The following is a 22,174-nucleotide window of genomic DNA, read 5'->3' on the forward strand; positions in this document are numbered from 1 at the left end:
CATGAATGCAAAAGAGGTTCCAAAGACATCATTTTGTTGCTTCTTTTTATAAAGGGCAACATACTTAGGTAAACATGCCATCGGGGTAAAGCTTTTCCCCAAATAAGCAAGTTTAACCACTCGTGAATTAAATTTTTTACAGTTGTGTAAATGTGCAGCTTTAAATAGTTTTAACTGTGTCACCGAGGGGGGGAGGGGAGGGGGAGTAAAGAAAGTCTTTTCCATCTTTACCCATTCTGGGCGTACAGCCAAAAAAGTAATAAAAGCCAGTTTGTTTTTAAACATCTTAAAACATATAAGAGTACCAGATCTAAGTTTTGTTTTAGCTATAAATAAAGTTGCAAGTTTGTAGCTTTGTTACTATCTGAAAGGTTTTACTGTAATTTTTGTAATATTTAATTATATAAATTTTTTAAATTCCAGTTTTAAAATAAAAAAATTGCAATATTTGCAATTAAAAATATAGCCAAGTGCCTTTTCTTCCCCGTATATGCTCAAAGTAAAATAAGATTTTTGTTTGTAATTGAAATTTTATGAACCAAAGTCTGACCTGAGGTGGAACTGGTTCATAAAAAAGGGATTATGTTGCAATAATTTGGTCTACAAATTTGCCCTAATTGTGAGTTCTACTGTAAAGAAAATCCAAGTTCATAAAATGTCACAAAAACCTATAAACAAAAAAATTCATGAAAAAGGTACAAAAGCAAAACAAAAAGACCTACCAACATAACTCAAGGAATGTGTTAAAATCATGCCTGGTAAACAAAAAAATCCTAGAACTGGAAATCAATGAAGCAAAATTGATGTGTCATAAATTAGGCCTAATTGGTAAACAAAATAATGAGGGGATGGGTCCTTTAAAAAAAAATAAAATAAAAGAGACTCTGGGAAGAAAAGTTGGTTACCATGACACTGGCTGATGAAAAGACAAGAGAAAGGGAAGGATGCCCCATCATGGCTGCCCCCCTCTCCCATCACCTCAGACCCCAGATCTTCTTCATCCTAATCTTGACACATGTTCTGAACTGTGTGTTTGCTATCAAATTAAGTAGTCTACGGTCTCTGTATACCAAACCTTGTTTAAAACTTTTTAACATTAAACAGTTTCCACAATCATGTTAACATCTTTAACTCTTTGGGCCCATATATTCCATCTAAATTAATACAACAGCCCCTCTGTATTGTGTTGACAATGGAACTGTAAAAGTCTGTGTAAATCAATTAATTAATTAAATAAATGTCTGGGTAAATAAATATACCTATGTAACTTTATATAATTAAAATAATAATTTAATTAAAACACTAGGAAAGTGGTGCAGTGTGTTAGTGTTTTAATCTTCTGGGGTGAAATCTTGACTCCTCTGAAGCTATGGCAAAATTCCCACAGAAGCAGGATTTCGCCTCTAGACTTGAACTCAAATCCAAAGTTAGGGCAAAAGTGAAAATTATTATAGTGATCTAATTCTAATTCCCATGTTTTATTGTCATAACAACATTGCACAACTGGATATGACTAATATGTCTCTACCTAGGAGAGTACTGGAAGAGTAGATCAGGAATGAGATGCATTTGCAAAAGTGTGGTGTTCAAGAGAGTGCTGTTATTCCCTCATATTCAGGAGTGCTAAATTCACTCCCAAAGGTAAATAAGAAAACAAAACAATGCCTGGTCTAGAAAGGAGAAGGAACTGTTAAGGAAACATGTTTAAGAGTTAGTAGGTTGCATGAAAATCAATATAACAAAACCTGTGTCAGAAATTGGCTGGCACATACATTTATTTCTTTAAAGACAAGTACCTCCTAAGATCATTATGAGATAACCATTGAAAGAATGCCCAGAACCTGTTCCTCCTAAGGTATTAATTGCACTGGACTTATGCCCTGATGCTCCTTTACAATAAGCATGCTTGTGGGGACAAAACAGAAAAAAAACCTCTCATTCAGATCACCTTCACAGACCAAGAGTAGGTCACTGTAGCTGAATCCTGTGGGACATTCACAGCGGAAACTGCCAATCTGGTTAATGCAAACACCATTTGCACAGATTCCTGGGATCTCCTTACATTCATCAATATCTGAAAGTGAATATACATTAGTCACACAGAGTATTGTAAGGCTTTATGTACCAGATGGATTCTCTATATTTCACTATGCTTTCAGCTATATATATATAGAGAGAGAGAGAGAAAAACCTAAACATGCTGCTGTTGTGAGAGATGGGGCAAATAAATTATATGATATTCAATAAAGAAGCTCAAGATTTGGATTATTAATTTAAATCAGTTAGGAAGCTGAAAGAAGGAAGAAAAGAGATATGGTAATGGGATAACACTGAATATTAAATATCTGTTTCCAGTGTTATGCATGCAGAAAAGTCCCAAAGAAACTTAAGAGGGAAGTTTCTTATAGGTAATTATGTAGGAGCAGGATTTTATAATTGTACTATGAGAATCAATGTATGATTTGATTTCATCCTGCCAGCCACCCTTTTTGAATAGCAGAAAGGAATGACAGGCCAGAACAATCCTTATGACCGATTATGGTCACCCTTTTGTTTTAGGATAAGCTATAATGTCTACTATGGTTTCCTATATGTATTACCAATTAGGCACTCTAGTTAAATATACATTTCTTTGTTTTAAGGTTTTAGTAAGTAAGAGACAGGATCTTGTATTGTATCTATGTAAAGGAGATTAGAAGAATATTGAGGGCCTGAAGCCCCAATGTGAATTGTTTTAGTTATAAGATTTAGCAAGGCTTGATTTACAATGTATTCTGCTGAATATAAAATACGCTGTCCGTATACCTTTGAAGGTTTCTGTAAGAGATTGTTTGTGTGAATGAGGAACACGTGCATCAGGAAAAGATAAGGTGTGAAACCCATCACAAATGTCCAGATGGTCAAGAAAAAGTGATTGTCTCCTGGTCTTTCCAAGTCTATCAGAAAACATCCATTGTATCCGATGCTAAACATGTTAGCAGCACTGACGACCTCAGAGGTGAGGCAGGCACCCCCGAAGGCAAGACAACAAATAGGAGATAACGATGGGAAGCCTGACAATAACCATCAAATGATAACAGCAGAAAAACCCAAGATTAACACCACGTAAGGACTAATGATTACAGGATGACATTGCAAAATGCATGGACTCAAATGGGAATTTACAACTATAAAGCCGGGGCGTTTTGCCCTGGAACTCTGGGTTCAGTCCTGCAACACCTCGGAGCATCGGATTGCAACTGACAGAGCCCAGCTCCTCACCCGTACTCAATCTAACTGGCCATTAGATTGACTCGAGCTACAACAGACTGGTAACTATAAACATCAACTGGTGTGTGTGTGGGTGTGTGTGTGGGTGTGTGTGTGTGTGTGTGTGTGTGTGTGTGTGTGTGTGTGTGTGTGTGTGTGTGTGTGTGTGTGTGTGTGTGTGTGTGTGTGAAAAGCATATGCTAACTGATGTATTTTCAATAAATGTGGCGTATTTGCCTGTCCCTCCTTAAAAGATCCCGTGTGCTTTGTATAGCATAACAATTATTCTTTTAAAGCGTCTATCAGTCATAACCATGTACTGGGATGGAGAGGGAAAGGAATGGTAGCAGTCATAAGAAGACCTGGCACTAGAAAAATACTTAATAAAAACTGAGATATATAATAAAAATCTTATTCTAAACTTTCTGAACTTTTCTGAAATTGTCAGAATGTAGCAGAGAAATGCAGACGGTTATACAGCTCCAAAGGGAGAGAGGGAAGCACCTAAAATGCCAGTTGCGGGAAGGGAGATTTTTTCATACAACTGTTATATTAAAATAACATTCATTATAAATCCAAGTAAACATGAGTTCTAGTGACCTGAACAAACCACATACTCTTGCAATTTATGATGTCACCAGAACCCCATGATGGAATTAGAGTTTTATTACATACAGTTGGTATACAGTGTTCATGGCAGTATTATTATATTGCTGTGACACACCATGCTGCAAAAAATTACTTGTTGAAAATACATTTAGTAAAACTTACCAACAGCTTTGCCAGTATGGATGTCAAAGGTGAAGCCAGGAATGTTCCCACATATGGTCTTAAATTCCGCTAAACATGAAACAAATTATGCATTTGTAAAGAATATGTATAAGTCCCTCAATAATTATTTTTTAAGTTTCTCAGCTTTCCAAGAGCTCTTCCAGTCAATTCTAGTATTGATAGGAAATTGCGGTTTGTCTAAGTAAAATTTAAAAGCAAATTTGCCAATAAGTGCAGCTGCCACTCAGAAATTCATTCACACTTCTATATATCACTATTTGTTCCATTTGGAGCTAGATCAGATGTTGAGTTTGGGAGAGCAGGCCTTCATTTTCTGTTTAAGCAGCGCTCCTCACCCTACTTCTTGAGGTTTGTTACTACTTTCTAATCTCCTACAGTTGAGGATCTACAGAGGCAATTTTACTAGGGAAACTGAAAGTAACTTAACAGTAACTAGGTTTTGTAGAATACATTAACTCTAAGGATCCATACTGGTCTCTCCTATTCAGAGATTTTTGTAATTGAAATGGTGAGGAACTCAGGGAGAGATAGGGGACTACTACTCCCTCTCTTCCAGGACATCTTGAGGATGCAGGATGTAGACAACCCTAATGGCTTTTATTACAATCTGTTGACCCCTGGCTTTCAAGGCAAGGCACGTGACTCCTAGAGTGTGGATTTGCAGTGGTGATATATTTATATTAATTCAGTTACTTGTATATAAGCTTTTTTTCCAGCATTTAGTAGAATCAATTAGTGCAGGGTGTAACAGCAAACCTCCTCTGTTAGTAAAATATTTCTTAGTAAACTTCTGAGTCAATAAGACTTTACCAGCACAGCAATGTTCATAAGAAAATCTTCACAATACATGGTGAACTTTTAAAAGGGAAAAATGGACCCATTTTGATCAACATGTGTAGTTTCGTGTAACAAGAAACATCTCTCCCTACGTCGAATCTGTAAAACACTGACTATTGGCAGCCTCGTGCATCTTGCAGTGAAATAGGGGAGCTGGGACAAAATAACTTTTTGTATGAATACTTACCACCGAATACTGCCCTGGGATGTGAACGTACAGTTACTATTCATTTCATGATGTATTTAAAGGCAGAATTTGAGACAATGTTGAAATGTTACTAAGCTTTTCTTTCAGTCATTACATCAGCATTAAAACAAAGTGAAAACTGATTTATAGTTTCTGGTGTTAAGTTTCCATACTACTAACATTATGAGAAAATAAGGCACAATTTCCAGCAGTTAAGGCTAATTAACCATTAGTACAACCTTCCATGGGATGTGGTGGATTCTCCATCACTTGGGAGTCATTAAATCAAGAAGAAATATGTTTCAAAAAGACAAAGGGTTAAATTTGCAAAAGCACCTAAGTGATGTAGGTGTCTAAGTCTCATTTACGTTCTGAGAAGCCTTAGTACTATTGACTCTCAGTCATGTCAATGCTTTTCAAATTTTTACCCATGTTCCAGTTCAACCACAAGTTTTTGGGCTTCATGCAGAAGTCACTGTGTGATATTCAATGACCTGTGCTATACAGGAAGCCTAACAGTGGTCCCCTTGTGACTTTAAAATCTATTAATTATTTTCACTTTCAGATAATTGGTCATCAGCAAAACATTTAGAAAAGCCAATTTCATCTGAAAACTTTGGGACAAATCAAGGCTCCTCTAGGGGCAGCCATGTTAGCTCCTTTTGTAGTCTTAATTTGGCCCTAAGCTTTCAGTTGAAATTAGGTTTTCTAAATGTTTTGCTGGTGACCCGCTATCTGAAAGTGAAAACAATTAATAGATTGTTAGGGGATCTCTGCATGCATTGTGTGTGCACAGGGCAAGAGCAGGCATAATACAGGAATAAATAATATGTGATGGGCTAGTTAAAGACAGTTTCACAATGCATATGCAAAGGCAAAAAATGCCTTAATTTTGGCATTTTCTAACTTCTGATTGCTTGATTTTGCAACCTTAACATTTTTAAATTTAGATTTTTGTATGTAATTTTCAAATACCATATCCTGTACTTATTACTACATTACATTTCATAAAGACAGTAAGATCCGAGAGTTAACAGTAACTAATCCCTCATGATTTACTTATACCTCAAATGATGAACCAACCAGTCAGATACAATTTGGTCATAAATGAGAAGTGGCAAAGAGGGTAAAAACTTACAAGAGCATTTATTTTTGAAGGTTGGGGGCCTGTCTAATGTTAATAGATGTGATTCACATTCATGTGCAACATTAAACTAAATAATCTTTGTTACCCAAATACACGAAACAGTGAGACTATTTGTCAAACAAACTTAAAAAACAAGAGTTATTCAGAAAGAGAAGATGTAAAGGCTAAGTTCATTGAGATGAACAATATAGTTCGCATTAAAGCATAACACCACTTTTAATGAGCTACTGGGCTGAAGCCAGCAAGCTGGTTACGGTCAATGCACCATAACTTCTGCTTCTGTGATGTGCAGCCTACACCCAGATTTCAGAACATACTCATTATCTCATAATAACTGTAGCTATTCAACCATTTACAATTGGAATTTGTGTTTTATACCCCGCACACAAACCCCTTCCTTATGGAATTAGAGGTTCAGAAATGTCTCTAACTGCAGCAAAAACATCTAAAGGAGAAAAGCCAACCAGGCAAAGTCCTGAAACAGAGATATTTTAACTTTGCAACTATTTGCAGAATTGCTGAGGCAGAGAGGTTTTAAAGAGCATTTAAGAACAGCTACAGAGACACTTTCTTATTCAATGTTGTCACACAGCCATAAATACTCTCTGTAGGAGATCCTGACACTGTGATACTATATTTTTATCATGATTTTGTTATTGCAGCTCAAGATCATGACGAAAGCATCATTATACTACGTTAGGATATTCCACCATAAATATGTTGTGGCTTTCTGCGAATGCAACATAGTATTTCATCTCTCACGCTTGCTTTCATTTCACACATTTGGTTGCTAGAAGAAGAGTACATATCTTCACTCTTCATACTCCTGCTACTGAAAGGAAGGAAGGAAAGTGTTTCTCCTTTCAGTCCCTTTTTGCTCCTTCCTGGCTGCCTGTAGGACAGGGTGTCTCCAAGCGGTTCTGATCCATTTGGATATCATTCTGTCCTCTGCCACGTGGTAGACAAGGGAGAGCAAAAGGACCACTTCAGTTATATGGACTCCACTAAAGATGCATCCAGCACTACAACTGCAGGTTGAGTATCACTGATTTAGGGGCAAAACCAGTAACATAATAAAAAGCATATTTTGCTATACAAGTGATTATTTTTATCCTAGTACATTATGAGACCTCTGCTTGATTGCTGAATGTCAGCATTTATTTATGAATTCCATGAATTACTATAGGTTTGATGATTTTCCTGCTGGTGTTGTAATCCAGGAAGTCGTTCCTTCCTCATTTTGAGCTTCAGAAAAAAGTGGGATGCAAAAAACATTCAATTGCACTTTTCTTGAAATCCCATACATTGGGATGAAAAAAGGTATTCTGGTGGGGGTTTATCATGTTGACAAATGCACTATGGTCTTTCTATTTGATTACTAATTTTGCAGGGTGCTGAGAAAATAATATCAGATAATACACAGAGCAGACAAATGACCAAGGCCCCTTCTTCATGCACATTAGAGATAGGTTATGCAGCTCCCAGATTTATGTGGTAAGGCTCTGCATAGCAGAGAGCCCTCCACCCTACTCTCTTCCATTCACAGACATCTCACTGTTCAGTTTGTCACCACAAGCTGGCTCTAAGAGCCTCTCCTTCCAAGGGGAACATGCAACAGCAGCTGACAGAGTTTACAGACTGTCAGATCTGGGATGGTGGGTGAGTGTCTGAGAAGTGGGTTGCACTCAACAAACCGTTAAAATGAAAACCAAGTAGGTGGAGGAGCTTGCATTATGGCATTCCTAAGCTCTGCCAGAGCTGAGCCTATGCTCTGGTGGAGATAGGAATACCATAGAGCTGGTACACTTCCAGCTGCAGAGTCTCTAATTTAGACAGGAGAGGAGACAGCATGCCTCAGCCCCACAGCAAACTTGCCCTGCCACTATTTTGACAGTCTACAAGAGAGTGTCCCTCACTTGTGGACCTTAGCAGTTCCATAGCTGGAGAAGGTGCCAGTCTTGCTGAGGTCTGCTACTCCATTGGAGTAGGGACTCTGCTCTTGTAGCACCTCTTCCAAAAATCACTGTATTGTCTGCATCTTGGGCCACCTCAGTCACTGCCTCTCTCTTCCAAGCCTTCTGGGTGGTAATTTATGCAGCAGCTTTACAAGTGAGAATTCTGCAGCTATCTACATGGCAGCGTAAATGCATGGAGAAAGGGCACTGCCCATGACATGCCTTTTGGCATGCATTTTGTGGCTTTTTATATTATAATTTGTTATACACACATATTTTAATTTCAATTATAATTAGATATATGTCCGTAAAATACCTACACAAGGCTGTAAGTGCTTTGGCAATTATTAAGAATACAATTCATCCAAAAATTAACAAATCCACAGCACTGTACTCCATTCTACATAAAACAAAAACTTGTGTGGTCCTTATAGCCCCTGGGCCAGATTCACTCTGCCAGTGATCTTCCTGCTCCCTTGGGGACAACTCACCCAAGGAAGGTCAGATACTGGTGTTGCTGCCTGCCCTCACTCCCACTTGCAGCCAACAGGAACATCTTTAATTCCTGTCATGTGCTCTCTAGGCACCTCTCTGGAAGAGGCTTCAGCCAGGTGAATGGAGTTGTCATATCACCCAGCTGTCTTGGCCACATCCACCACTGTTCAATATTTGGGCAACACTGACTGCCTTTAGGTCAGAGGGGAGGTTGCAGCTGCTTTGTGCCAACACCATTACTGTACCATGTCAGACTTTCAACCATGGGGATCATGATGGCAGATGCCTGAACTCAGACTAGCCCATGAAGATTATGCACTGTTGGTGGCAGCTAACATGAATAGCATCACTCTGCATTCCCTTTGGACAATGGCATAATCTTGACCGAAACTCACACTAACTGATACAGAGAGGGAGCTAAGATGATGTGGAAGTTAATGTAACAGGATTGTTAGGGGAAGTCTTACCTGTTCCTGGGGTTGGACACGGCTCACAAGGCTTGTTCCAGGCTTTGCCAACATTGTACGTGCAGCAGCACATCCTCTTGGTCACGTTGAAGGGCAGTTCATTCTCACAGGAGGTTCCATTGTAGCTTCTATAGCAAAAGCTCTTTCTCATATCTACATGAGAAAACACTCAGAGTTACAAGGTAACTGCAACAGGGAGGCTATCCTCTTAAGGGCTGGAGGACTGGGGCCAGCCAGCCCTGATTACAGAATGAGGTACACCTAGATTGAATCAGGCAATTCCTTATAAAGGGCAGCAGGTGACTGCAATGAAGGGAGAAGTTCAGGAATCTGTGGCAGTCTCTCCAGGAGTAAGGAAAGGCTCCTTCAGGGAAGACCCAAAACTAAAGGAGTTGCCTCAGGCAGGGAGGCTTGGGAGGAGTAAGAGAAACCTTGTCTTGGGTGGGTTTATGAATTGACTTGGTTTGGGATTTTGAGTTTTAGTTTTATATTTATTTGGAATATGCAATCCGGTCAAGCCAAGCCACAGCGTTGTTATCAATGAGGTTCAAGGCATGAAGACCTCCCGGAAATTGAGTCATTGTGCAGCCCTCAACTATTTGGTGTCATGGTTTGTGGCTGTCCACATTGACATAGTGGACTGTATCTAAAACGCCACTGAAATTCTGCTGCAGCACAAATTCCATATCTGGTATGAAGCTGGTTCAGAAGGCTCCATTGCCTTCATGGTAAATCAAACCTAGGTTGACAGTGGGTGGGGTCCAAGAGAAGATAATTATTTGTCACTTTCTCTGCAAACCATGAAGCTTGCTACACAGCCTCTACAGTAAATGTATATATATACACACACACACACACACACCCCTCTACCCCGATATAACGCTGTCCTCGAGAGCCAAAAAATCGTACCGCGTTATATCGAACTTGCTTTGATCTGCCGGAGTGCACAGCCCCGCCCCCCCAGAGCACTGCTTTACCGCGTTATATCCGAATTCGTGTTATATCGGGTCGCGTTATATATATATATAAAAAATAAACCCAGTCCCCAAGGAGGGGTATTTTTGACCAAGAAAAAACCTGGGAGAAGTTTTTTTTTGAACATTCCAAAAGGGGAAAATAAGGCAGGCTGCCTTTGGGTGACCCTAGGCCATGACGGGGTGCACCAGAAGCAGCTGGCACATTGTAGTAACCAACAAAGTAGTTTGGCCGAAAGTCAAATCCTTTCAACTACTGATCTAGCCACTGTGATTCATGAATTCTGACTCAGAGTGACCTTGAGACTGCAAGCAGCATACCTTTAAAAAAAAAACAAAAAAAAAACAAAAAAACCCCCCAACTTTTTCTATAGATTAAATCACCTTAATTAAACTATACTTTGTCTCCCTATTACTTTAGCTGAGTGTATTTGTTCAAGCTGATACAGTTCCGTTTCCATTCGGTCACGGATGTCTTACAAGAGAGAAAAATTTCAAAGAAACTAAAAAAAAAAAAAAAGTAGATGTTCTTAAGACCCATTTCCTAGCAGACTCACCAACTGGAAGTCAAATATACATACGAAAAATTATGTGTGAAAATGAAAAGCTCTGACTTCTGTTAGAGAATAGAACACACGTAGTCATTTCATTTTACTCTTTCATGGCTATCTGATGTGGCAGTTTTGCAATAAAGGTTAGAAAAGGTGATACTGTCTCAAGAGCTTTTAAGCATTGCAGTTGCAATCATTTAAGTTTAATGTTCTGATAAGGTACTTAAAAGAAGCTATACACTTCTAAGATTTCAAAGTCAGCCTTGTTGCAGGGAAGACTTTAAGCAGCCAGATGAGGTCCAAAACAGCTCTGATCAATACAGCATGTCACGTAAACAAGTTTTACATACCCATGCAATTGTGTCCTCCATTCACCTGCATGTATTCAGGGGGACAGATGCAGGTGTAGTTCCCCAGAGTGTTGTAGCAGGTCCCAGGGCCACAGACACCAGGATGTGCAACACACTCATCAATATCTAGAGAGAACAAATGAAAAAGTACAGTTCACAAAGAGACAAGAGGAACTATCCCAAATAAATAATTATAAGAAATAAGTACATATTAAACTACCCCAACATAGCAAAGAAGAAATATTTACAAAACACGGGGTGCATTGCTCAGCTTTGATTTAAACAGGGTTTTGTGGCAGCAGCTGAAATGTATTATTGTTCTCCTGTATGGTTGATTTCCTCCAATCCTTGAAGCAGAAGACAGCACTTGTCAAGAATTCAAGATTTGCTGAGGCTGAGTCACTTCCTGTCCCATCTACTCCATCAATGATGTGAACCTTAGTATTTCATTTGCCTGCCACTTCCAGAGGCATTTCAGTACCATTTTTTCCATCCCAGCCCTCATGTAAGCAATTAACTCCCTACTGTGACCAACCAACCCATGACCCTCTCTTCATTCAAATCCCTCCTTGAGATTCACTTCTACCATGCTGCCTAAAAGGAGAAAGTCAATATCTATTCAAAACACATTTTAGTAATGCACATGCATATGCTGAATAACCATATAATCTTGTTGCTGTGACCCTTGTTCTTCCTCACCCCATCTTTTTCCCTATTGTGTGTTACCCTCCATTATCACATTACAGCTACATTGATATTGTAACCTCAAAGGTATGGGCCTTATCTTTCTTTGTGGTGTGTAACCAGCATAGCATACTCCATAGCTACATCTGAAACAAGAGCTTCCACTACAAACCCAATTTTGCCCTCTCTCTTCACCTAAAGGCAGTGAATATAGGAATGTTGGCCTCAGAATTGGTAGGCTGGTCAGAAGTTGCAGTAGCATTTTTCCTAACAAATTTGAAATGATTTGAAGAAGCGGTAACTAATTTATGACATCCTAAAACAGAGATCATGACAGTTAAAAATCCTTTTAACTTTTTTTGAAACTTGGTAGCAAACAATCTGCCCAAAAAAACAAAGATGGGGAGAAATAAAACGTAGTTTACTGAACTTACCTAGCTGAGATCTACTACAAAAGAACAAAGTTTAGTTACTTAAAACTCTCATTTGCCAATTTATTAACATTTAAATATACTAACATCAGAATTGCTTCAATGAGTTTAAAGTATGCCAGCAAATGATTGCGGAGACCCAAGCACTGATTTCAAAACAACAGTAAGTCTCTGTCCCTTTTCCATGCAAAGACAGACCTCAAAATGTAAGCCAATCCTGAGCGAAAATGTTTCTAATACAATTCAAGTTAATCAGACAAATTGTACATAAAGTAAGATACATTTTAAAAGGTTGTCGCCAGCTAAACTATTCTTCTAAAATATATTTATTTCCACCAGCGCCAGGCTTGAGATAGAAAGTGGGAGACAATTAAAAGTTTACTGGATTCATATACTCCAGGGAAGAATGTTCCTTGCTATGCTGCCCTCACAAGCCCCGGCTAGCCCACTATTTCCACACCCCACCACCTCCCATTGTTGACTATCTAAAAAGTGCTCACTTCCTACAGTACTTGGGAAGTACATTGGAGATGCAAGTGTGGGGTGTGGGAGAAGGAGACTGGAGGGACATTGAAGCAGCAGAGCAGAGGGCAATGTAGAAGGGGGACATGAAGGGTGCTGGCAGAGTGGGGAACAGTGAAAGAAAATGAAGGGGAGCATAGGACTAGATTAACACGGGATTATGTGGCAGCCGAGGGGGGGGGCAATAAGGCAATAGAGAACTATTGATATTTCACCCTTCCTATAGACTTAAGAATGTAGTCTGGAGCCCGTTTCTAAGTCTCAATGCCCACCAGCACCTTGAAAACATTGGGACACATGCTGAAGACATCCCATCCCCTTGCAAGCCTTAGACATCTTGTTAAGGCCCTAAAAACTCTCTCAACCTCAGGGTTCCTTCTTAGGCTCACCACACTTGATAAGCATAAATAGGCTTTAATCTGCCTCACAAATCTAAATATCTTAGTTGGGTGAGGAATAACAATCCTGTTTAGACTTGTCAGAATGAATGGGATTCCTAGTATTTGCAGAGGTAGGAGGGGGATTTGGAATGAGGGGGGTAACTACAAAAAGTCACCATGGAGGTGGAGGGCCTGAGATAAGCCACATAAGGCTTCTGGAGGTGAAGTAGGCCAAGAGTTTCTTAAGGTCTAGAGAGGCTGATGGGGCCTGACAAGCTCCCTACACAGCTTGCATGGCTGGGGTTAGGGGAACCTACAATATGCCTGTAAGATTTGTCTAGGTTTGATGCACTAACTCAGAAGGAGTCTTACTCTTGTACACCTCCTAACATCTGCAGGAAAGGGGTAATGGATCTAAGGATGAAGAGGAGCAAGGGAGCATCATACAGGGTCTAGATGGGGTAGCAGCAGGCTCGGAGGTGTTTCCAGTTCTTAGATCAACCCTAGCATGAACCCCCCAAAACATTCCAACTTGACAGAAAAACAATGAGGAAACATCACAAGGTGAAGCTTGTGAAGTTGCACACACATTTTCCTTGTTAGTATCAGTACCACAAACATTGCATGTTCGTGTTTACAAACAAGAGAGACAATATATTAGGGAATCATAATAGCTAAGAAGATTACCCTTACACTCTGTATGGAAAATGAATCTGTAATCGACTACTCTCTATGTATGAAATATTCTGCATCAGGAGAAAACAAACTCTGAAAGACCAAAATATTTTCAAACATGCAAACAAGTGTGTATTGGTGTGGGACAAGGTACTGCAGAATTTCACCTTCACAGATCCGTGTTTCTTCACTGAGGTAGTAGCCTTGTGGACATTCACACTGGAAGCTGCCAAAAGTATTGATGCAGTTTCCACCTTGACAGAGACCTGGTAACTCCTGGCATTCATCGATATCTGCAAAGAGAGAAAAGGCCATATGCTTACTCTGAAGTGTAAAGAAACAAGAGATCTTAACCATTCCATTGGAATGTTACGTGCTAGTAACTGTTAATCTTCACTGGGTTTTTTCCCTTCTAAATCTGCACTTTATTATCTAAGGGAAGAGGGTTTGTGATTATCCCACATATTCTATAGCACATTTTCAGCAAGATGTACGTAAGGAGTTCAGCTTCCATGATCGTTTATGGGAGTTTGGTATCTAACGCTTCATTCCTGCATGCTGACAGTGCATGGGAAATTCACTGGGACCAGGCTTTCACTCTATGATAGATGTTTGCAGCAACATTAACCTTCCACTGATTAAACCATAATTTTTGTAGGTCATCTCATGCTTTGGGGGGCAAATGTTGAAGGCCTGTTCAATAAATGAGGTGGACAAAATATATGTAAATCTGTTTCACCTATAAAACACCATATTTACTTACTCAAATGGGTTTTGAGTATCCTTATTGAGTAACTGCTTGCACAAACATCAGTTTGAACTTGCCACTCTAGTATTATTGATGTTAATAAGTGGTTTTCCGATGCAATGAATGTGAACACTTCGTCAATGATCCTCCTTTTGTGCAAACTTTTGAAAATGTCACCTTTTGTAAAGTAGCAACCATAACAGCCATTATTCAGGATGAACTCACCTTCTAAGATAATAGTGATGGGATTTGGTCTGAATCCCTCACCCCCTGGACACAGAGTATTATATTCCGCTAGGGGGGAAAAAAAGGCTATTACATATTTGTAGAATAAAACACTGGTATTAAGGAATTTTTTTTATATAATTTATAATTTCATTGGTATTTTAATGCCATTATTATTTCTTATTTGTATTACAGTAGCACCAAGAAGCCCCAGTCAAAGATCTGGATCCCACTGTGCTACGTGCTGTACAAACCTAGTGCACAAACATGGTCCCTGCCCCTTGTCGCTTAACTTTTTTTAACCTAACAGCACCCTGAACTGCAACGACATACACTACAAATAGTCACTGGACTAATCACAGTGCATAAAGTCAAGAAAGTGCATAGACTTTGCAGGATAGAAGCCTAAGATAACACTGGTAACCATGCACATATGAAGCCTTAACCTGTAAGCTCCTGTAAGGCAGGGACTGTGTCTTCTTTGCATAATGCCTAGTATAAAGTGGCTCCCATCTTAACTAGGGCCTAGAAATTATTACTTCTGTACAATAGAGATGAGTATTTGTTAAAATTAGACTGTACAGTATTATAACTTAATAAATAATAAAACAATAATGCTTCGTACTTACATTGCACTATTCATACCTAAAACCTTGAGTGCTTTCAAAGGTAAGTATCATTGGGCAAAATTACTGAGGCACTTTTGAAAATTTTATCCAGTGATGCTCACTTTCATAAAGCACTTGGCGTTTTCTCGATAAGAAGCATGATGTTAAGCACCAACCATTATTACTTGTATTCCTCACCTGCAAAAATGCAGTTAATGGATACAATTTTAAGAGCACCTATGCGTGAAAGTTACTTAGGCATGTTTGAAAATTTTATCCATTATTCCTATTTTTGCAAGGGAAAATGAGGCACAGAAAAGTGAAATGATTTGCCAAAGGTCACCCAGTGAGGGCTTGATTTTGGTTCCACTGACTTCACTGGTGCAGGAACAGGCACTGAGGCAGAGCTGGGAACAAAACTCAGGTCTCTTGATTCTGAGGTCCGTGGCCTATGCATCACCTTTGAGAATAAGATGGAGAGCTTCTTCAACAATAAGACCATTAGAGAATAAGCTTATGAAGTAATTTGCCAGATATTTTCATAGTCTGTTATGGTCATACACTAAATGATTATAAGTACATTTTCATATTTGCACCTTTTGTAAGAAAATTTTAAAAAAATGCTTACTGCTGTTTACAGGGGGACAAGTCTCACAGGGGATCCCCCAGGCCTTCCCCAAAGAGCAGCAGCATGAGGAGCGACTGACTCCGACGCCGATTTCAGTGTTGCAGGATAGGCTCCCATCCCCTCGGGGTCCATATTTCAGGTAACAATTGCCAACACGATTATCTACATGTAAAACACATTCAACTATAGTTACACTTTCCGGCCTAGATGAAGGAACGATCAGACAATCATATTAATACTTGCTACTAGTGGATGGCAGGCCCAGGCTACAGTAGCCTTCTGAGTTACTGGTAAGGTAAAAAAGCTAATGCACATTAATATTCAGGGGTATCAAGAGAAATGACACGGTGAGGGTCAACAAAGCTTCTTCTTCTTAAAGTATTTAGGTGTTTGCATGTCTTCAAAGTTCACAACATATACCAGTATAGCACTTTTACTATTCCCAGTATTTTAATATGGGGAATGGAAAATTTCTTACCATAGTTTTCTTTTTATTAGTAGCTCCTCCCCCTTATGCTCCATGAATGGCAATGATTCTTCCCTGTGGAATTCAGAGGAGGGCCAGTGTTGCTCCTGGGGGCGGGAATACAGGACACAACCTCAAGCCACCAGAAGAGTGCTTCAAACTCTTCAGAAACTCTTCAACAATTGGTTATTGGCAGTAAGACAATAATCTGAAACTGCATTAATTAACTTTAAGGGAATTTTGTGTATTAGTAGTATTCCTTTAGACTTTTAAAAAAAATTGTTACAAACTATAGCTTGGCCGTTAAAATAACTAGGGTTGGTAGAATGAGGAAAGAAACTTTTAACAGAAAGAAAATTATGGTAAGGAATTTTCCATTCTCCTGCGTAGATTCTCCCCTCATTCTTCACTAAGGAGAAATAGCAAGTAGTGAATCAGAGTAGGGAAGGAACTGGCCCATGAAGCACTTTACCACTAAAGGATTACTTTACAGAGAACTAGAAACCCACTTTGTAGAAGTTGGTAAATGCATTGTATGAGGATCACAATGCTGCTCTGCAATTTTTCTCTGATAAGGCCGAGACTCTTCCTCTTTGTGTTACCACTAGAGACCTTGCAGATGGAGGCTTGATTGTCTCATGGAACAGTTTCCCAGATATCTAAATAAATGAATGAATTTTCTGGTTGAGAACTGTCTAGATACCAAAACTGTATCAATCACCCTAACAGACAATTCCTGTTGAATTATGCTTCATTTTCATTAGCGCTTAAAATTTCAATCAGAGATGGTCTCAGCATCTCAGGATGAAGAATGGGCGCATTTCAATTGGTCTAATCTTTTCTCCAGGTGCTTTGGCTGGCATTATCAAGTCCAAAAATTAGTGTGGATCTAGCAGGATGACCAAGGTTCTTTCTTTTCTTATTTTTGGTTTCAGATTACCCTTCACATGAACTGCCTTGCAAAACACAAAATTCTTCTCTGTCAAAGACATTATTTCCATTGCTTCTGAGAAGGACTTTGAATTCTGGTTTATCCCTGGTTTTTGTTCATACATATCAATGGTGGTGCCGTTGAAGAGAACTGGAAAGTGGTATCCTTTGAGGAAATGTGTGGACATTTTCAGCTCAAACTGTGCATTCAAGATGGATGATGCTTTCCTTTTCTTGGTGAGGTCCCATAACTCCTGTTATTTGTCTTCCAGTTACACTCCCCATCCTGTAAGGCTTTCTTCCACAGTGTGTACATATAACAGTTCAGAATATAAATTGGGTTAGGTTTCAGCATGTCCTCTGGACTCATCTGCCTGTGATGACTTGGGTTGATTTTCTACTATCTACAGGCATATAGATAACTTCTGTGTAGCCACTGAGACTGGGAGCATTGCTCTCAGATGGTCTATGGGATCTTTTGGGGAAAAAAAGCCCTTCTGAAAGGTGAACAATGTCTTCTTCTGATGAGATCAGGACTGCACTGATTTTTACTATCTGCACTAGTTCCCACAGTTTATGAAAATTCTACAGTATATGTTTTATTTAACATGGTAGTTTTAGCCAGCAGTTCCCACTCAGATCCTATGATGTCCTCAAAGATCAAGCGCATGGGAAATGCTGTATCCAACTTTATTTGGAGAGGAAGATATTTTCCCTTAGTTTTGAAAACTCCTTCCTCTTTTTGGTCTGTTTATGAGTATTATCTTGCAGGTTATAGTATTACAGTACTTAGGTAGAGAAAGCTCTCCTGAGTGTCCACCTTTAGAGTTCACGGTATGAATCCTATAGTTCATCCTCCAGGAGAAGAGCTGCTGGAGAAGGAAAATGAGGAAGGATGATAATGATTATTTTATATTATTAGCGAATTTCTAATGAACTATTGCTTCTCCACCCCAAAGGGCTGTATTTGTTTTAAAAAGTGTTTCCTGCAGTAGCACACTAATCTAAATTTTATCCATGGAAAAGGATTTCTCACTTATCCTTCTGTAATCCTATACGGGTGCAGCTGCATAGGAAATTGAGTTCTTACTTCTGATTTCTGGTTTGGGTACAAACTCTGGATGAATCCTGGAGCTCTTGCTCAAGTTCCCCATGCCAGAACTGTGGTTCCAGAGGAGGGCTGAGCCCCAAAACACAGATCCAACTCAAGGACCCATGTTCTGGCAGATTGAGGGTCAGCTGGCAACAGGCAGGGCAGGACTCACACTCAGAAGCTTCTGAAAAGCTGCCCAAGAGAAGCCTCTGGCTGAGGGAGGCCTGAGGGATCCTAGAAGAAATGTTCTGCACCAGAGGACCCAGAAAATTAGATTCTCAGTGCTCCAGTGAGTCCTCAGCTCATGAGCTGGAAAGGGGAACTAGACACTGAAATGTGATTTCAACGGCTCAAAAAATGAATAAAAATTGAGTCTGGGATTTTCAAAATAATCTTGTGGAGTCAGGCACTCAAATCTGACTGAAATTCAAAGGGAGTTGGGTACCTAACTTCCTTAGGTACCTTTGAAAATTGCAGCCTGAAATTGTAAAATAAATTGGTTGGGATAAGCTGAGCTGCCAACTTGTTCTGCTGCTGGTGGCCTGAGGTGTAGAGTGGGGCTTGGTCCTGGAACCTTGAGCAATGACAGTGAACCCCTTTGAATTCTACAGGGAAAAGTAGAACGAGGGAAGAGCTGAGCAGCAGAATCCATTCTGACAGAACTTCACATTTCTTTAACAAAAGTTTTAATCAGGTTTTATTTATTTGACTTAGACCAATAGCAATCATAATATTTTTTTAAATTACTACAGATATAAATGCTTAAAAAATAAAATAAAAAAAAAAACCCATGACATCCCCAGAAAGCAAAGTGAAGAGGCCTTTGGTGCCATTTCCAATTTGAAAGGTTACATGATTTACCCAAGTTCACTCAATAAGTCTGTGACACCATTACTGGAAGTCAAGCAATTTAGGTGCTAGTGTAAGTATTGTAATCACAAGACTATCTTTCTATATCATGTTGCAAAGGGACAAGTAAACATAAGCTTACTTTAAGCCAGAGTACACCAGAGGGAATTACACAAACTGCATTGAAGTGTATCTTTCACAGGTTGGTTTCAATCCAAATGGCTACTTCATGGAGTTCTAATTCAGATACAGGTTTAACCACATCAGTGAGCTAAGTCTAGAAAATCTACTTCAGAGGAAGTGTACATCAGCCCCATGAGAACTCTTAGATTTAAAACTCAATTACTAAAATAAGAAACATGGGTCCATCCAGAAAATGGAATCAATAATGCAAATAACAAACACTCTGGTATATACAGAAAATATATTTTAAGAAAATGGACAATGTTTATAGTATTTAAAACTGGTAAATCTATATTTAGGAGCATGGTTTGATATCTAACATGACAGTAACAGATTCATATTTTCTGGACCAAAATCTGCACTCATTGATTTTGAACAGGATGCAAAACAAGGCAAAATTTGGCCCTCTATCTTTAGAAATGATCTAGTATCAGTACAAGAGGCCTCTGGATCCACTTCTATGGGTCATACTTATTTGAAATAGTTTTCACTTACCCACACAACCTACTCCAGTTGGGTTCAGCTGGAAATCTGGTGGGCAGTTACACTCATACCTCCCAGGCGTATTCACACAGAGACCATTAACACAGTTAATGGGATCAGCACACTCATCAATATCTAAAATGGGAAAGCTACATTTGTAATCTGTTGATTTAATGGAGGAACGATGTGGGGAACGATGTGAGGGTATGATTCAAATGAGAGAGAGAAAGATAAACCTTTTATTTTTAACTGAAGTTGAAGCAATTACAGTTCATGAAACACTCAGGAACAATTTCTACAGTTGCACATTTAATAGAAACATTACTTTTGTCCAGTTCTTAATTTAACCAAAATACCATATAGCCCTACATAGTAGAGCCCTGCCTGGGACTGTTTTTCTATCCTGTTTCCCCCGCTTCCATAGACTCATAGACTTTAAGGTCAGAAGGGACCATTACGATCATTTAGTCTGACCTCCCGCATGATGCAGGCCACAAAGCCGTCCCAACCCCTTTCCCTTGACTCTGCTGTTGAAGTCCCCAAATCCTGTGGTTTAGAGACTTCAAGTAGCAGAGAATCCTCCAGCTAGTGACCCCTGCCCCATGCTGCGGAGGAAGGCAAAAAACCTCCAGGGCTTCTGCCAATTTACCCTGGAGGAAAATTCCTTCCCGACCCCAAATATGGCGATCAGTAGAACCCCGAGCATGTAGGCAAGATTCTCCAGCCAGACCCTCATTGGCCATTGATACTATTTACCAGCGATGGCACGCTGTTCATTTGACTAAAATCATGTTATCCCATTAAACCATTCCCTCCATAAACTTATCTTGCTTAATCTAATTCCACACTGTTTCTTACATTTTTATCCCTCTCCCACCTGCAAAACCTTAGACCCCACAAGAGAGAGAGATTCCCTGAGGCCACTAAACAAAAAACAAAAGTGGTCAGTTAATATATAAATAAAATTCAGACAATTTTTACAACTAAAAGAATAAAACAAATCTTGCTTAAACCATGTAAAAATACTTTAACTTCTTATAATAGACATCAAATCTCGTTCTAAACCTCACATAAATTTAAGTATTAAAAGTTTAAAAGTGTTTTCCTGCAATTACTGCAGTCTGGGGTTTTTTTTGCCCACTTAATCACATCTGCAACAAAATACATTTTACCCACTCCTGCTATTATGGACCCGCGGGATCCCAGTCCCGCTGCAGGGCTCTGCTATATAGCACTTTGTCTAATTGGGGAAACAATGCATAGTACCAATTTCTGCCGGAGGACATAATACAGATTTAATTAAACAGGAGACTTGGTTAACTGGAGACTGGATAAACTAGGTTATATGATTTCTAGTACTAAGTAAATAAGGCAATGCTGGAAGTCCCAAAGTGTTTGGAAAAAATTGCAATGTTGTAAACGAGTTCTTTCTAATTATAGATCTCATTAAAATATTACTCTGCATATTAGTAGCATGTCTGAGAAATCCATGTAAGGAGTATATCACAGTTGTATGATCGGCAAACAATAATAATTGAGGCAATTCAAGAAAATGAAACATCAAATAAAATGAATGAGATGGGGCCCACTCTTACTTGAAGTATCTAAGCTGCATAACATATGACAATGTGTGAATTATACTGCTATAACAGAATGATTGTGTCTGCCATGCACAATGGAGGGCCTTCTATATCGGACATTGCTGCTGTCTGCACCCTGCATCGCCCCCTGCATCGCCCCCCACCCTCTTTTATTTAAAGAGCGAGTTTAAAAAAAAATCTCCTTTTTATTATAAAACTTTGATTCTGTACCACTTCCAATATGAGTACAGTTTGGTCCAGACTTCTAAAAATAAATTGTAGACGCTTTACCCATTCTCAGTTTTGTGAAGCATTTCATGTTGCTCCTCCACACTTACAACTGCTCTTCCAATGCATCAAGGAACTTCCTTGTCTTCCTTCAAATCGCTCCTTAAAACTCACTTTTTTTGTTTAGGATTTCATCACTGATCTCTTCAGAATCTGCTCCCACTCTTACAATGCAAACACTTTAAGTATTAGGGTATCTGTCTAAACTGGAATAGACGAGCCTCATGGACCATGTTTAATTCTATGTCTGCAAAGCACCATGTACATTTATAGAATGATGCTCCATACATATTAATGAATAGTGAACATTTAAAAAAAAGTTAACTTCCTTAGTGCACATTTGTCCACATCCGGCACTTATCAAACAGAGAACAAGTATTAGATTGAAAGAAGGATT

General features: G+C 39.2%; 1 protein-coding gene across 2 annotated transcripts in view; it reads right to left on the reverse strand.

Annotated features, from left to right (window-relative positions):
• Positions 1–22,174, reverse strand: part of FBN2 (fibrillin 2) — a 257,739-nt gene that overhangs the window by 57,137 nt on the left and 178,428 nt on the right. For both annotated transcript variants that reach the window (XM_005303063.4, XM_065599317.1), the window contains 8 exons: positions 19,922–20,044; positions 15,906–16,067; positions 14,670–14,738; positions 13,864–13,989; positions 11,005–11,130; positions 9,130–9,282; positions 4,021–4,089; positions 1,949–2,074 (listed from right to left, as the gene is read on the reverse strand). In XM_005303063.4, coding sequence (XP_005303120.2) covers positions 1,949–2,074; positions 4,021–4,089; positions 9,130–9,282; positions 11,005–11,130; positions 13,864–13,989; positions 14,670–14,738; positions 15,906–16,067; positions 19,922–20,044 — 954 coding nt within the window. The remainder of the gene's footprint in view (positions 1–1,948; positions 2,075–4,020; positions 4,090–9,129; positions 9,283–11,004; positions 11,131–13,863; positions 13,990–14,669; positions 14,739–15,905; positions 16,068–19,921; positions 20,045–22,174) is intronic.

This window comes from Chrysemys picta, chromosome 6 (assembly GCF_011386835.1).
Source record: "Chrysemys picta bellii isolate R12L10 chromosome 6, ASM1138683v2, whole genome shotgun sequence".
NCBI lineage: Eukaryota > Metazoa > Chordata > Testudines > Emydidae > Chrysemys > Chrysemys picta.